The 18,540-nt window shown below is 37.7% G+C and overlaps 1 protein-coding gene across 2 annotated transcripts in view; it reads left to right on the top strand.

Moving 5' to 3' along the window:
• Positions 1-18,540, top strand: part of AFG2A (AFG2 AAA ATPase homolog A) — a 348,297-nt gene that overhangs the window by 115,705 nt on the left and 214,052 nt on the right. Inside the window, exon 15 of one of the 2 annotated variants that reach the window (XM_060105706.1) lies at positions 8,203-13,570. The exons of the other annotated variant lie outside the window; for it this stretch is intronic. Within the exon in view, the coding sequence (XP_059961689.1) occupies positions 8,203-8,214 (12 nt within the window). The 3' untranslated portion in view covers positions 8,215-13,570. Of the gene's footprint in view, positions 1-8,202; positions 13,571-18,540 lie in introns of those variants that run through there. 2 annotated transcript variants of the gene reach the window in all.

Genomic DNA, 18,540 nt, shown 5'->3' on the forward strand with positions numbered 1-18,540 from the left:
AAATAATCAGTGATTTTTGTAAAAAATATTTTAATCATTTTCTATTTCAGGTAGAATTCCATATTCATGTGTAGTGTGAATTTTTTGTTAACTGTACTTCTTTTATTACTCAGATGGTATAAACTATCAGAAGTATATTTTCTAGATTTTTTTCTCTGAACTATTATACAGCATTATTTGTGTATTGTTTAATAGCACTATAAAAAAAAGTTTCAGCACATGTGTGATTAGAACATGGTGTTCAAACTGTGCCCTGAATGTGCCATTAGAAACAAAGCAGTCTTAAGAGATGATTTAAAAAAAAAAAAACAACTTCCTTTTATGAAATGAATAGACATAGTTTTCACCACCTGTCTTGTCTGGAGGAAACAGTAGTAGGAAGAGAATAGGCAACAGGAGAATTAAAGTAAATTTCCTGTGCTTATACTGAAAGGTAGAGATTTTGTTTTTGGCTTAAAACTGGAAAGAAAAAGGACTGTTCTAGTGTGAAAGAAATAATGCATTTAGTCTAACTTTGGCTACATTTAATTCAGGTGTTTGGCCTTGTAAGTTAGCTAGCTTACTTTACAGTCCTTTTGCCTATTAACGCACAACCTCTATGTCATGATGACCTTAAGTTAGTATATTGGAAGGGAGAGAATTCTTGGCTTGAATTAGCTTGAAAGTGTTAATTTTGCACCTATGTAGAGGAGTGAAATTGATATCATTATATGACCCATATGTTGCACATTTTTCGTGTCTTTTTTGGACAATATTTCAGTTTCATATAGTCTGGGGAAACTAAAGCTGGAGCTTCCTGGGGCTTCAGCAAGGGAAGTGAGACACATAACTCAAGATTCACTTTATCCTACTTCCTGCTATGTCATATTTACATGTCAAACACAATAGCTGTAATGTAGCACACTAGGCTGAGTAAAGTGATTGCTTGGGGTCTCCAGTGGTATCCTGAAGTCTCCATAGACCTTTTACCCCGCTACCCTCCTCCTTCAGCTTATAGATAAGTGAAGAGAAGTTGCATTCTTAAGAGTCCATTTTGCAAAAGAATGACAGGATATGAAGGACAGATGAAGATTAATGAGATTGTGATGTCAAGTAGTTACATTGTCCTTAGGTTGATGATGGCCTGGATTTCCACAGCATCAGGAGACTTCAGAGCAGCAAACAACTAAATTGTTTTTGATGCCCAAATAATAGTTAAAAGCCTGAACTCTAGGAGTTTATATTATTTTTTGTTAGACTTTTGCTTACATGGCCCCTTTTAGAAGAGTATAGTGTTCAATCCACGGTATTTCATGCATTTGTGTTGAATATTAAGGAAGAAATGATCATGTCTTCTTATCCTAGTGTTAAACAAGCTTCAAAATTTTTTTAATTTTATGAATATTTTTAAATTTAGTCCCTTTGGTTACTTTTAGTACTGATGCTTGGTATATAATAGGCTCTCAATAATGATTACTATTGTAATTATTATCTCTAGCCTGAAACCTGGTTTTCTTATAATAATAAATTTGTAAAATTTTAAAAATTCTGCTCTGAGCTATCCATGGAACAGATTGCTTGATTTTTTGTAAGTTTTGTAGAGGTCTTGAGTAATTCAGTGTTCAGAATTATTTTCTAACTTAGTATGTTTAACTCATGGAAGTTATAAACTGGCATTAATTTTCCTTCCAGTTTTTCTGGAAGATGGGTTGATGGGTTAAATATGACAATATTTTTATTTCTTAAATACTATAAAAGTTGGTTTTGATTGGTTTGTAACATGGAAAAAATTAGCATGTTTAGAAATGTCAGCAAATGAGAAGCTAAATATATGTAGCTTCCAATTTTAAATGAATTGTGTTCCAAAAATACCTTCAGACAGGTTAAAAATATGTTTCTGAATGGTTTTCCTCCCCACCCTTCCTAGTTATAAATTAAAGGTCCCATTCATCTATTATTGCTGTTCTCAGCTAAGTCAGCACTAAAAAACAAGCTGCTTGATCTAAGAAACATTAAAAGTTTAAATGAATCATAATTCTTTACTTTCCTGTAAGTATTTAAGGAAGGGATGCTTATTGATCTTTTATGTTTATCAAAATGATGTGGAGAGTCTTAGGGTGTTAGAAGGTGAGCCACAGTGTGGTCAGACTTGGGCTACTGCTTCCAAGGTCATCTTCCAATATCAGCTTTACCATCATTTTACAGGACTGTTAGAAGTAGTTTTATTATTGTTGCTGAGTGTTTGTGTGTTTCTTTTTTGTTTTTTAAAACGCCAAGTGTTTTCACTATATCTATTATGGTAGCAGCTGTAAGGGTTTCAGCTTCGGGAATGGGGTGTTGGAATTTGGTCAGAGGTTATATGCATATGTGGGTCATATTTCATTTAGAAGTTAAGATAAAGACTGTCTGTCCCAGGGGTCAGCAAACTGTGGCCTGTGAGCCAAGTCTGACCCAGCAACTGTTTTTCTACATCCCATGAGCTAAGAATGTTTTTTACATACTTAAATGGTTGGGAAAAAAAGATGATTTAGTGACATGTGAAAATGATTGAAATTAAAATTTCGGGCCTCATAAATAAAGATTTATTGGTATATAGTTACACTAATTTTTGATGTATTGTCTGTGAGTGCATTTGTACTACTGTAGTAGAGTAGTTACAGTAGAGAGCTATGGCCTATAAAGCCTAAATTATTTACCATTTGGAACTTTGCAGAAAAAGTTTACTGACCATTGATCTATCCTTGTAAGCTTTTAGCAGTTTCCTAAAGTCTCTAATGTCTGTTGTTCACACATGAACCACAAAATTTTTCTAAAAATTGTTTAAATATATGTATTGCATAAATTTTCTGAAGATAAATTATATATGTCAATAATATCATGCTTAGCTTAAAGTAAACCAATAGTAGTAGGAAGGCTGTATTAACTTCTTGTTCTTTAAAATACCTTCAATCTCTTCTTGAATATTTTTTAATACTTAATCTTTTAAAATACATTTTCTTGGACTAAATAATTATTTTTCCAACTGAATGACTTACCCAAATCCATAAATATAGAAATGAAGTTTTTTATTATATGAAAAAATAGCAAATATTTATTCATGACACCTCAGTCTTATAGTTGCATTGGTTTTTTTGCTTTCTATAATTGTGAGTTGAATGCTCTCTGTAGTGTTTTTCATCATTGAGATTTTCAGGCTAGATATTTAAATTTTGAGAAGTTAAGAGTCTATGTTTATACATTTGATAGTAAATAATATTTGGTTATGTCACCATGCAAATAGGAGTATGTTTAATCTTCTTTTAGAGAAAGAGTAATAACATAATAAAATACATATTGTCCTTGATACACAAGTTCTAAAAGAAATTAATTTTTTCAAGATTGGAGAGAACTTGGAAGGTGTGATAGTCTAATTATCCTTCTGATGCATTGACCCTGTTATAAAATTTCTACCCCTCATTTCTCCATCCTTTGCTTACTTGCCTATACTGATGGGGAACCTGTTAACTCATGAAATAGACCACTTCATCTTTGTCTCAGACTATTAGAAAGCTCTTTATTCTACTGAACAAGCACCTGTTTTTCTGCCTAAAGCTTCTACACACCAGCCTGATTCTACTCCAAAATGCTATAAAGAACAGTTTTTAATACCTCTTCTATGTGGTTCTTTATTTTTGAAAACTGTATTGTGTGTCTTATCTTTACATTCCATCTCACGAACCAATCTTTCCTCCTCCTGGTTTGGCATCTTGTTTTATTTCATATGATACCCTTATTCCATCTTCAGCATTCTTACCCTTCCCCCCCCCCCCGAAATGTTGTCCATTTGTTCTTTCTCTCTGAAATTGTGGTATCCACAAATGTATATACTATGATTAATTTTTAGTGTGATCAGTACAGAGCTGACTGAGACACTTAGGCATTTAATCTGAATACTGTGCTTCAGCTAATGCATTCCAGGACTGTGTTAGTTTATTAGCTAGGTCAATCACACTGTGGACTGCCCCAATGTGATATACCCCAGAATTCCCCTAGCCTGCACCCACTCCAGCTCCAGCTGGCCTGCCAAAGATGCACAGCACATTCAATCTACATAGGGGATGCTTCTACACAAGGTGATAGCTTCAAGACCAGGAGAGGTAGCTATTTCATCTAATTCGTAGAAACAAACAGAAAGTCAAAGCAAAATGAGACAGGAATATATTCTAAAAGAAAGAAAATGATACAACCCTGGGCAGGGTTGGGGAGGGGGGCTAGTGAAAGGGAGGCAAGTCATTTACCTGATAAAAAGTTAAAAGTAATGGTCATAAAGATGCTCAGTAACTTGGGACAAGAATGGAGGAACACAGTGAAAACTTCAACAAAGAGTTAGAAAATATAAGAAAGAACCAACCAGAACTGAAGAATACACTAATTGAAATGAAAAATACACTAGAGGGATGGGCTTCCCTGGTGGCGCAGTGGTTGAGAGTCCGCCTGCCGATGCAGGGGACATGGGTTCGTGCCCCGGTCCAGGAAGATCCCACATGCCGCGGAGCGGCTGGGCCCATGAGCCATGGCCGCGGAGCCTGCGCGTCCAGAGCCTGTGCTCCGCAACGGGGGAGGCCACAACAGTGAGAGGCCCGCGTACAGCAAAAAAAAAAAAAAATACACTAGAGGGAATCAACAACAGTTTAGGTAATACAGAAGAACAGATCAGTTATCCGAAATACAGAATAGTGGAAATCACCCAATCAGAACAGTAAAAAGGAAAAAGAATTTTTAAAAATGAGGATACTTTGAGAGACCTCTGGAACAACATCAAGCATACTAACATTTGCATTATAGGGTAAGAAGACATGATCATTTCTTCCTTAATAGTCAGCACAAATGCATGAAATACCATGAATTGAACACTGTACTCTTCTAACAAGCAATAGTCTTACAAAGAATAATATAAACTCCTAGAGTTTGGGCTTTTAACTGTTATTTGGGTATCAAAAATAATTTAGTTGTTTGCTGCTCTAAAGTCTCCTGATGCTGTGGAAATCCAGGCCATCATCCATCTAAAGATGAACAGTTTCCTAACCTGGGAAAGGAAACAGATGTTCAGGTCCAGGAAGCACAGAGTCCCAAACAACATGAATCCAAAGAGAGCTATACCAAGATATATCGTAACTAAAATAGCAAAAGTTAATGATAATGAAAATTTTAAAGGCAGCAAGAGAAAAACAACTACAGTTGACCTTCGAACAATGCAGGTTTGAGCTGCAAGTGTCCACTTACATGCAGATATTTTCTAATAGTAAATACAACAGAATTATATGGTCTGTCCTTGGTCGAATCCATGGATGTGGAGGAACCATGCATACTGAGGGCTGAGTATAAGTTATACACAGATTAACCCCCATGATGTTCAAGAGTCAATATATAGTCATAAGACCGTCAGCTGATTTTTCAGCAGGCACTTTGCAGGCCAGAAGGGAGTGGTGTGATATATTAAAAGTGTTGAGAGGAAAAAACTTAGAACCCAAGAATACTGTACCCAGCAAAGTTACCATTTACAAGTGAAGGAGAAATAAAGAGCTTTGCAGACAAGCAGAAACTCAAGGAGTTAATCACCACTAAAATGGCCTTACAAGAAATGCTAAAGGGTCTTCTTTAAGCAGAAAACAAAAGGTCATAACCAGAAATAAGAAAATATATGAAAGAAAAAAATCTCACTGGTAAAGGCAAGTATATGCCAAATGCAGTGTGTCAGCCACTTAAAAAGCTAGTATGAAGGTTAAAAGAAAAAAGTAGTAAATTCAACTATAACTATAGTGAGTAGTTATCAGATACACAAAATTAAAAGCTGCAAATATGACATCAGAAACATAAAACATGGTGTGGAGAGTTAAAATGTAGTGCTTTTAGGATGAATTTGACTTACATGTCTATCAGTTTCAAACAAACAGCTGTATAAATAGGCTGTTATAAATGAACCTCATGGTAACCACAAATCAGAACCCTACAGTAGATACATAAAAAATAAAGAGAAAGGAAATCAAACATTATCACACCACAAGGCAAGAGACCAAGAGAAGACAGATACAGAGAAGAACTACAAAAACAACTAGAAAACAATTAAAATGTCAGTAAGTACATACAATCACTTTAAATGTAAATGGGCTAAACGCTCCAATCAAAACACATGTGGTGGCTGAATTAAAAAAAAAATGATGCCACCCCTATGCTGCCTACGGGAGACTCACTTCAGATCTAAAGACACACACAGACTGAAATTATAAGGATAGAAGAAGGTATTCCGTGCAAATGGAAACACAGAAAGCTGGGGTAGCAATAGATGTATCGGACAAAATAGACTTTAAAACAAAGATCCTAACAAAGGACAAAGATGGGCATTACAAAGTGAAAAAAGGGTCAATCTAAGAAGAAGATACATTTGTAAATATTTATGTACCCACCATAGGAGCATCTAAATATGTAAAGGAAATATTACTAGACATAAAAGGAGAAATTGATGGTAATACAGTAACAGTAGGGGTCTTTAATACCTCACTTACATCAACAGATAGATCATCCAGACAGAAAAATCAATAAGGACACAGTGGCCTTAAATGGCACATTAAATCATATTAAATTAATCGACATATATACAACATTCCATCAAAAACATCAGAATACACATTGAAGTGTGCATGGAACATTCTCCAGAATAGATCTCACGTTAGACCACGAAACAAGTCTTAATAAATTTAAGGAAGGGGACCTTCAAGATGGTGGAAGAGTAAGACACGGAGATCACCTTCGTCCCCAGAAATACATCAGAAATACATCTACACGTGGAACAACTCCTACAGAACACCTACTGAGCGATGGCAGAAGACCTCACACTTCCCAAAAGGCAAGAAAATCCCCACGTACCTGGGTAGGGCAAAAGAAAAAAAGAAACAGAGACAAAAGCATAGGGATGGGACCTGCACCTCTGGGAGGGAGCTATGAAGGAGGAAAAGCTTCCACACACTAGGAAGCCCCTTCACTGGTGGAGATGGGGGGTGGGTGGGAGGAAGTTTTGGAGCCACAGAGGAGAGCGCAGCAACAGGGGTGCAGAGGGCAAAGCAGAAAGATTCCCTCACAGAGGATTGCTGCTGACCAGCACTCACCAGCCTGAGAGGCTTGTGTGCTCGCCTGCCGGGGCAGGTGTGGGCTGGGAGCTGAGGCTTGGGCTTCGGAGGTCAGACCCCAGGGAGACAACTGGGGTTGGCTGCATGAAGACAGCCTGAAGGGGGCTAGCACCACAGCTAGCCAGGAGGGAGTCCAGGAAAAATTCTGGACCTGCCGAAGAGGCAAGAGACCATTGTTTCAGGGTGTGTGAGGAGACGAGATTCCTTCCCTGTGTGCCCACAGAAGGCAGAGCACCACCTAAGCAAGCTCCAGAGACGGGCACGAGCTGCAGCTATCAGCTCAGACCCCCAGAGACGGGCATAGAATGCTAAAGGCTGCTGCTACCAAGTATCCTGTGTGCAAGCACAGGTCACTACCCACACGCCCCCACCCCCGGGAGCCTGTGCAGCACGCCACTGCCAGGGTCCCGAGATCCAGGGACAACTTCCCTGGGAGAGCACATGGCATGCCTCAGGCTTTTGCAGTGTCATGCCGGCCTGTGCCACTGCAGGCTCGCCCCACATCCCAATTATGATTACCTCCTTCTCCCCAGCCTGAGAGAGCAAGAGAGCCCTAATCAGCTGCTGCTTTAACCCCTTCCTGTCTGGGCGGGACCACATGCCTGAAGGCGACCTACACGCAGAGGCGGGGCCAAATCCAAAGCTGAACCCCAGGAGCTGTGCAAACAAAGAAGAGAAAGGGAAATTTTTCTGTGCTGCCTCAGGAGCAGCAGATTAAATCCTCACAGTCAACTTGATAAACCCTGCATCTGTGGGTACTTGAATGGACAACCAATGTTCCCAAAATGGAAGCAGTGGACTTTGGGAGCAACTGTAGACTTGGGGTTTGCTGTCTGTGACTGATTTGTTTCTGATTTTTTTGTTTCTCTTAGTTTAGTTTTTAATGCTTGATACCATTGGTGGATATGTTTATTGGTTTGATTGTTCTTTCTTTCCTTTCTTTCTTTCTTTCTTTTCTTTCTTTCTTCCTTCTTTTTTAAATTTTATTAATTTTATTTTATTTATTTATTTTAACTTAAAATTTTTTTTTCTTCCTTTTTGTTCTTCCTTTTCTTCTAAGCTGTGTGGCTGACAGGGTCCTGGTGCTCCGTCCAGGTGTCCGACCTGAGCCTCCGAGCTGGGAGAGCCGAGTCCAGGACACTGGACCACCAAAGACCTCCCAGCCCATGTAATATAAATCGGCAAGAGGTATCCCAGAGATCTCCATTTCAACACTAAGACCCAGCTCCACCCAATGTCCAGCAAGCTCCAGTGCTGCATGCGCCATGCCAAACAACTAGCAAGACAGGAACAACCCCACCCATTAGCAGAGAGGTTGCCTGAAATCATACTAAGTTCACAGACACCCCAAAAGCACCACTGGACACGGCCCTGCCCACCAGAAAGACAAGATCTGGTCCCACCCACCAGAACACATGCACCAGTCCCCTCCATCAGGAAGCCTACACACGCCCCTGAACCAGCCTCACCCACTGACACCAAAAACAGATGGGAACTACGAACCTGTGGCCTGCAAAAAGGAGACCCCAACACAGTAAGTTAAACAAAACGAGAAGACAAAGAAATACGCAGCAGATGAAGGAACAAGGTAAAAACCCACCAGACCAAACAAATGAAGAGGAAATAGGCAGTCTACCTGCACAAGAATTCAGAGTAATGATAGTAAATATGATCCAAAATCTTGGAAATAGAATGGAGAAAATACAAGAAACGCTTAACAAGGACCTAGAAGCACTAAAGAGCAAACAAACAAACAATGCTGAATGACACAGTAAGTGAAATTTAAAATTCTCTAGAAGGATTCAATAGCAGAATAACTGAGGCAGAAGAACGGATAACTGACCTGGAACATAAAATAGTGGAAGTAACTGCCGCAGAGCAGAATAAAGAAAAAAGAATGGAAAGACTTGAGTACAGTCTCAGAGACCTTTGGGACAACGTTAAACACACCAACATTCGAATAGTATGGGGTCCCAGAAGAAAAAGAGAAAAAGAAAGGGTCTGAGAAAATATTTGAAGAGATTGTAGTTGAAAACTTCCCTAACACAGAAAAGGAAATAGTCAATCAAGTCTAGGAAGCTCAGAGAATCCCATACAGGGTAAATCCAAGGAGAAACACGCCAAGACACATATTAATCAAACTACCAAAAATTAAATACAAAGAAAAAATATTAAAAGCAGCAAAGGAAAAGCAACAGATAACATACAAGGCAATCCCCATAAGGTTAACAACTGATCATTCAGCAGAAACTCTCTGCAAGACAGAAGGGAGTGGTGGGACATATTTAAACTAATGAAAGGGAATAATGTACAACCAAGATTACTCTACCCAGCAAGGATCTCGTTCAGATTTGACAGAGAAATTAAAATGTTTACAGACAAACAAAAGGTAAGAAAATTCAGCACCACAAAACCAGCTTTACAACAAATGCTAAAAGGCCTTCTCTAGGCAGGAAACACAAGAGAGGGAAAGGACCTTCAAAAACAAACCCCAAAAGATTAAGAAAATGGTAATAGGAACATACACATTGATAACTGCCTTAACTGTAAATGGATTAAATACTCCAACCAAAAGACATAGACTGGCTGAATGGATACTGAAGCAAGACCCTTATATATGCTGTTTACAAGAGACCCACTTCAGACCTAGGGACACATACACACTGAAAGGGGATGGAAAAAGATATTCCATGCAAGTGGAAATCAAAAGAAAACTGGAGTACCAATTCTCATATCAGACAAAATAGACTTTAAAATAAAGGCTATGACAAGAGACAAAGAAGGACACTACATAATGATCAAGGGAACAATCTAAGAAGAAGATATAACACTTGTAAATATTTATGCACGCAACATAGGAACACCTCAATACATAACGCAGATGCTAACAGCTGTAAAAGTGGAAATCGACAATAATAATACTAGGGGACTTTAACACCCAACTTTCACCAATGGACAGATCATCCAAAATGAAAATAAATAAGGAGACACAAGCTGTAATGACACATTAGACAAGCTGGACTTAATTGACATTTATAGGACATTCCATCCAAAAACAACAGAATACACTTTCTTCTCAAGTGCTCATAAAACATCCTCCAGGATAGATCATATCTTGGGTCAGAAATCAAGCCTTGGTAAATTTAAGAAAATTGAATTCGTATCAAGTATCTTTAAGACCACAATGCTATGAGACTAGATATCAATTACAGGAAAAAACTGTAAGAAATACAAACACATGGAGGCTAACAATACGCTACTAAATAACCAAGACATCACTGAAGAAGATATCAAAGAGGAAATCAAAAAATACCAAGAAACAAATGACAATGAAAACACGACGACCCAAAACCTATGGGATGCAGCAAAAACAATTCTAAGAAGGAAGTTTATAGCAATACAATCCTACCTCAGGAAACAAGAAAAATCTCAAATAAATAATCTAACCATACACCTAAAGCAGTTAGAGAAAGAAGAACAAAAAGAGCCAAAAGTTAGCAGAAGGAAAGAAATCATAAAGATCAGATCAGAAATAAATGAAAAAGAAATGAAGAAAACAGTAGCAGAGATCAATAAAACTAAAAGCTGGTTCTTTGAGAAGATAAACAAAATTGATAAACCATTAGCCAGACTCATCAAGAAAAAAAGGGAGAAGACTCAAATCAATAGAATGAAAAAGGAGAAGTAACAACTGACACTGCAGAAATACAAAGGATCATGAGAGATTACTACTAGCAAGTCTATGCCAATAAAATGGACAACCTGGAAGAAATGGACAAATTCTTAGAAAAGCACAACCTTCTGAGACTGAACCAGGAAGAAATAGAAAATATAAACAGACCAATCACAAGCACTGAAATTGAAACTGTGATTAAAAATCTTTCAACAAACAGAAGCCCAGGACCAGATGGCTTCACAGGTGAATTTTATCAAACATTTAGAGACGAGCTAACACCTATCCTTCTCAAACTCTTCCAAAGTATAGCAGAGGGAGGAACACTCCCAAACTCATTCTACGAGGCCACCATCACACTGATACCAAAACCAGACAAAGATGTCACAAAGAAAGAAAACTACAGGCCAACATCACTGATGAAAAGTCCCCAACACAGTACTAGCAAACAGAATCCAACAGCACATTAAAAGGATCATACACCATGATCAAGTGGGGTTTATCCCAGGAATGCAAGGATTCTTCAATATATGCAACTCAATCAATGTGATACACCATTTTAACATATTGAAGGTAAAAACCATATGATCATCTCAGTAGATGCAGAAAAAGTTGCCGACAAAATTCAACACCCATTTGTGATAAAAACTCTCCAGAAAAAAGGCATAGAGGGAGCTTACCTCACATAATAAAGGCCATGTATGACAAACCCACAGCCAATATCATTCTCAGTGGTGAAAAACTGAAACCATTTTCTCTAAGATCAGGAGCATGATGAGGTTTCCCACTCTCATCACTATTATTCAACATAGTTTTGGAAGTTTTGGCCATGACAATCAGAGAAATAAAAGAAAAAAAGGAATCCAAATCAGAAAAGAAGAAGTAAAACTGTCACTGTTTGCAGATAATATGATATTATACATAGAGGATCCTAAAGATGCTACCAGAAAGTGAATTTGGTAAACTAGCAGCATACAAAATTAGTGCACAGAAATCTCTTGCATTCCTATACACTAACAACGAAAAATCTGAAAGAGAAATTAAGGAAACACTCCCATTTACCATTACAACAAAAATAATAAAATACCTAGGAATAAACCTACCGAAGGAGACAGAATACCTGTATGCAGAAAACTATAGGACACTGATGAAAAAAATCAAAGACAATACAGACAGATGTTCTTGGATTGGAAGAATCAACATTGTGAAAATGAGTATACTATCCAAAGCAATCTACAGATTCAGTGCAATCCCTATCAAACTACCAAGGGCATTTTTCACAGAGCTAGAACAAAAAATTTCACAATTTGTATGGAAATACAAAAGACCCCGAATAGCCAGAACAATCTTGAGAAAGAAAAATGGAGCTGGAGGAATCAGGCTCCCTGACTTCAGACTATACTACAAAGCTACTGTATTCAAGACAGTATGGTACGGGCACAAAAACAGAAATATAGATCGATGCAATGGGATATAAAGCCCAGAGATAAACCCACGCAGATATGGTCGCCTTATCTTTGACAAAGGAGGCAAGAATATACAACGGAGAAATGACAGCCTCTTCAATAAGTGGTGCTGGGAAAACTGGACAGCTACATGTAAAAGAATGAAATTAGAACACTCCTTAACACCATACACAGAAATAAACTCAAAATGGATTAAAGACCTAAAGGTAAGGCCAGACACTATAAAACTCTTAGAGGGAAACATAGGCAGAGCACTCTATCACATAAATCACAGCAAGATCCTTTTCTAGAGAAATGGAAATAAAAACAAAAATAAACAAATTCGACCTAATGAAACTTAAAAGATTTTGCACAACAACGGAAACCATAAACAAGACAAAAAGACAACCCTCAGAATGGGAGAAAATATTTGCAAACGAATCAACTGACAAAGGATTAATCTCCAAAATTTACAAGCAGCTCATGCAGCTCAATATCAAAAAAGCAAACAACCCAATCCAAAAATGGGCAGAAGACCTACATAGACATTTCTCCAAAGCTGATATACAGATTGGCAACAAACACATGAAAGGATGCTCAACATCACTAATCATTAGAGAAATGCAAACCAAAACCACAATGAGGTATCACCTCACATCAGTTAGAATGGCCATCATCAGAAAATGTGCATAGAATAAATGCTGGAGTGGGTGTGGAAAAAGGGAACCCTCTTGCACTGTTTGTGGGAATATAAATTGATAGAGTATGGAGAAGAGTACGGAGGTTCCTTAAAAAACTAAAAATAGAACCACCATATAACCTAGCAATCCCACTATTGGGCATATACCCGGAGAATCCATAAATCCAAAAGATGCATGCACCCCAGTGTTCACTGCAGCACTGTTTACAATAGCCAGGACATGGATGCAACCTATGTGTCCACTGGCAGATGAATGGATAAAGATGATGTGGCACATATATACAATGGAATATTATTCAGCCATAAAAAGAAACAAAACTGAGTTATTTGTAGTGAGGTGGTGGATGGACCTAAAGTCTGTCATACAGATTGAAGTAGTCAGAAAGAGAAAACCAAATACTGTATGCTAACACATATGTATGAAATGTTTAAAAAAAATGGTTCTGATGAACCTAGGGGCAGGACAGGAATAAAGATGCAGACATAGGGAATGGATTTGAGGACACAGGGAGGGGGACGTGTAAGCTAGGATGAAGTGAGAGAGTGGCATTGACGTATATACACTACCAAATGTAAAATAGATAGCTAGTGGGATGCAGCTTCATAGCACAGGGAGATCAGCTTGGTGCTTTGTGACCACCTAGAGGGGTGGAATAGGGAGGGTGGGAAGCAGGCTCAAGAGGGATGGGATCTATGTATACATATAGCTGATTCACTTTGTTATACAGCAGAAACTAACAACATTTTATAGCAATTATACACCAATAAAGATGTTAACAAATTAAAAAATGAGTAAATTTAAGAAGATTAATATCATATCAAGCATCTTTTCTGAGCACAACAGTATGAAACCAGAAATGAATTACAGGACAACTGGAGAAAATACAGACACATAGAGAACTGAACAACATGCTACTAAGCAACAAATGGGTCAATGAAGAAATCAAGGAGGAAATGAAATGAAACACATGAAATGAAAGAGAAACACAACTTTCCAAAATCTGTTGCACTCAGCAAATGTAGTCTAAGATGCAAGTTTATAGCAATATAAGCCTACCTCAAGAAACACGAAAAATCTCAATCTATCTTCACACCCAAAGGAATGAGAAAAAGACAAAGCGCACAGTTAGTAGAAGGAAGGAAGTAATAAAGATCAGGGCAGAAATAAATGAAGTAGAGACTTAAAAAACAATAGAAAAGATCAATGAAACCAAGAGCTATTTCTTTGAAAAAATAAAATTCCCAAACCTTTAGCTATAAGCATTGTGAAAGAAAGAGGGCCCAAATAAATAAAACTAGATATTCAAGAGAAATTACAGCTAGTTCCATGGAAATACAAAAAGTCATAAAAAATTGCTACAATTACACTACAACAAATTGGACACCCCAGAGGAAATGGACAAATGCATAGAAACATGCAATCTTCAAAGGCTTAGACAGGAAGAAATAAAAAATCTGAATGGACCGATTAGTAGTAAAGAACTTGAATCATTAATTGAAAAAGCCCCAACAAACAAAAGTCTAGGATCAGATGGCTTCACAGGTGAATTATATCAAACATTTAAAGGAGAAGTAATAGTATCCTCAAAGTATTCCAGAATAATTGAAGAGGAAGGAATGCCCTTAAACTCATTCCACAAGGTCAGCATTAATTACCCTGATACCAAAACCAAAGACACAACAAAAAAAGAAAATTACATATCAACATCCATGGTGAACATAAATGCAAAAATTCTGAATAAAATATTGGCAAACCAAATTCAGCAACACATTAAAAGGAACATACACAATGATCAAGTGGGATGCATTCCAGGGATTCAAGGATAGTTCAGTATCTGCAAGTCAGTCAAAATAGTATACCATATTAGCAAAACAAATGATAAAATCATGTGATCATCTCAGTAGGTGCAGAAAAAGTGTTTGGCGAAATTCTGTATCCATTCATTCATTATAATAGCTCTCAACAAAGTGGGTAGAGAGGGAACATATCTCAATATATAAAGGCCATATATGGCACACCAAGAACTAACATCAGACTCAGTATTGAAAAGCTGAAAGGTCTTCCTCTAAGATCAGGAACCAGAGAAGGATGCCCAGTTGCCTCATCTATTCAACATAGTATTGGAAGTCCTAGCCAGAGAATATTCAAGGAAAGGAAGTAAAAAGCATCCAAATTGGGAAGGAATATGTTAAACTTTCAGCATTTACAGATGACATGATATTGTATATAGAAAACCCCAAAGACTCCGCCAAAAATGTAGTAGAGCTATAAATGAATTTAGTAAATTTGTAGGGTACAAAATTAATATACCATACCTGTTCCATTTCTATACACTAACAAAAAGCTATCAGAAAGAGAAGTTAAGAAAACAATTCCATTTTCAATTGCATCAAAAATAAAATACCGGGCTTCCCTGGTGGCGCAGTGGTTGAGAGTCCGCCTGCCGATGCAGGGGACATGGGTTCGTGCCCTGGTCCGGGAAGATCCCACATGCCGTGGAGCAGCTGGGCACGTGAGCCGTGGCCGCTGAGCCTGCACGTCCGGAGCCTGTGCTCCACAATGGGAGAGGCCACAGCAGTGAGAGGCCTGCGTACTGCAAAACAAATAAAAATAAAAAATAAATAAATAAAATAAAATACCTAGGAATTCGTTTAACCATGGAGTGAAGACGTGTACTCTAAAAGTTATAAGACATTAATGAAGGAAATTAAATATGACTCAAATAAATGGAAAGATACACTGTGCTTTTGGATTGGAAGAATCAATATTGTTAAAATGTCCGTACTACCCAAAGCAATCTACAGAGTCAGTGCAATCCCTATTAGAGTTCCAGTGGCATTTTTCATAGAGCTTGAACAAATAATCCTCAAAAGTTGTATGGAACTACAAAGGATAGCCAAAGCAGTCTTGAGAGAAAAACAAAGTAGGAGGCATCATGCTTTTTTTTTTTTTTTGTGGTACGCGGGCCTCTCACTGTTGTGGCCTCTCCCGTTGCGGAGCACAGGCTCTGGATGCGCAGGCTCAGTGGCCATGGCTCACGGGCCCAGCTGCTCCATGGCATGTGGGATCCTCCCGGACCGGGGCACGAACCCGTGTCCCCTGCATCGGCAGGCAGACTCTCAACCACTGTGCCACCAGAGAAGCCCGCATGATGCTTTTTGATTTCTAATTGTACTACAGAAATATAGTAATCAAAACAGTATGGTACTGGCACAGAAAGAGACATACAGATCAATGGAACAAAATAGAGAACCCAGAAATAAATCCGTGCTTATATAGGCAATTAATCTATGTCAGTGGAGTCAAGAATGTACAATGGGGAAAAAACAGTCTCTTTCAATAAATGGTGTTGGGAATACTGGACAGCTGCATGTGAAAGATTCAAACTGGATTACTTTCTTATACCATATGCAAATAAACTCAAAATAGATTAAAGATTTAAACATAAGACCTAAAACCATAAAACTCCTAGAAGAAAACATAGAAGCTCTTTGACATTGGTCTTAGCAATTTTTTTTTGGATCTGTCTCCTGAGGCAAGGACAACAAAAGCAAAAATAAATAAATAGGACTACATCAAAATAAAAAGCTTTTGCACAGTGAAAGAAACTACCAATAAAATGAAAAGGCCACCATCTACTGAATGGGAGAAGATATTTACAAATAATATATCCAAGAAGGGGTTAATATCTAAAATGTACAAAGAATTCATACAACTCAACATCAATAAACAACTCAATTAAAAAATGGGCAGAGAATACATATTTTTCCAAGGAGGACACACAGATGGCCAACAGACACATGAAATGATGCTCAACATCATAATTATTAGGGAAATGCAAATCAAAACCACAATGATATATTACCTTACACCTCTCAGAGCTGTTTTCAAGAAGACAAAAATTAAAAAGTATTAGGGAGGGCTTCCCTGGTGGCGCAGTGGTTGAGAGTCCGCCTGCCGATGCAGGGGACACGGGTTCGTGCCCCGCTCTGGGAAGACCCCACATGCCGCGGAGCAGCTGGGCCCATGAGCCATGGCTGCTGAACCTTTGCGTCCGGAGCCTGTGCTCCGCAACGGGAGAGGCCACAACAGTGAGAGGCCCGTGTATCGGGGGAAGAAAAAAAAAAAAGTATTAGCGAGGATTAAGTAGAACTAGCATATTACCCAGAAATTCCACTTCTCGAGATTTATCCAAGAAACAAAAAAACTAATACAAGAAGATATATGCACCCCAGTGCTTATTGCAGCATTATTTACAATAGCCAAGATAAGGAAGCAATCTAAGTGCCCAACGATAAATGAGTGGATAAAGATGTGATACACATACACACACACACACAATGGAGTATTACTCAGCCATAAAAAAATTGTAATCTTGCCATTTGGAACAACATGGGTGGACCTAGAGGGTATTATGGTAAGTGAAATAAGTCAGACAGAGAAACATAAATACTATGTTATTTCATCTACATGTGGAATCTAAAAAGCATAACAAATGAACAAACCTAACAAAACAGACTCATAGATACAGAGAATGAACTAGTGGTTGCCAGAGTGTAAGGGAGTGAGGGGATGGGCAAAATAGGTAAAGGGAATTAAGGGGTATAAACTTCCAGGTAAAAAATAAATATGTCATGGGGATGTCATGTACAGCATAGGGAATATAGTCAATAAAAATTATTATAACTGTATGTGGTGATTGATGGTAGGTAGACTTATTGTCATGATCATTTCATAATGTGTAAAAATATCAAGTTATTGTTTTGTACACCTGAAACTAATATAATATTGGAAGTCAGTTGTACTTCAATAAAAAATGGAATGAATAACTGATGCACACAATAACATGGGTGAAATTCAGGGACGTTTCTCTAAGTGAAAGAAAATATAAAAGATTACATATTGTATCATTCCATTTGTATGAAATTTCTAGAAAAGTCACAGCTATAGAGATAGAAAGCAGATTATTGATTGAGCGTGGGAGTGAAGATTGACTACAAATGTGCATGAGGGAAATTTTCCAGATGATGAAAATATTATAAAACTAGACTGTTGATGGTTGTACTACAGACACTTTAGATGGGTATATTTTATGGGATGTAAATTATATCTCAATAAAATAAAATGAAGTGAACCTGTTTGGAAAATAAAAGAAAAAGACAGATGAAGGGATCTTGGTTTCTAACTCTAGCTCTGTTGCTATCAAACTGTGTATTCTTTGAAATTATTTAGCCTCTCTGGGCCTCTGTTTCTGTACCTGTCAAAGATGTACTAGACAATCTCTGATATATCAGTAATATTCTACAATTCTCTTACTTTGTGACACAGAGATAGATAGTAATAGAGATTACAAATGCTACATAAAAGGTTGATATTTACCAAACAGATGTCTGAGGTTTCTCTTTTGGTTTTTTGGGTTTTATTTGTCTTTTTTAAAAAAGTTTTTTCAGATATCACCTTTTCAAACTTTCTTGTTATTGAAAAGTTCCTTTCTTCGTACAGGTTATAAAGTAAGCAAATATCATCCAGGTACAAAAGTGACTTTTCTTTTTAACCACTTGATTGTCAGAAAAGGGGGG

The sequence above is a fragment of the Mesoplodon densirostris genome, chromosome 1 (assembly GCF_025265405.1).
Source record: "Mesoplodon densirostris isolate mMesDen1 chromosome 1, mMesDen1 primary haplotype, whole genome shotgun sequence".
In the NCBI taxonomy this organism is placed as follows: domain Eukaryota; kingdom Metazoa; phylum Chordata; class Mammalia; order Artiodactyla; family Ziphiidae; genus Mesoplodon; species Mesoplodon densirostris.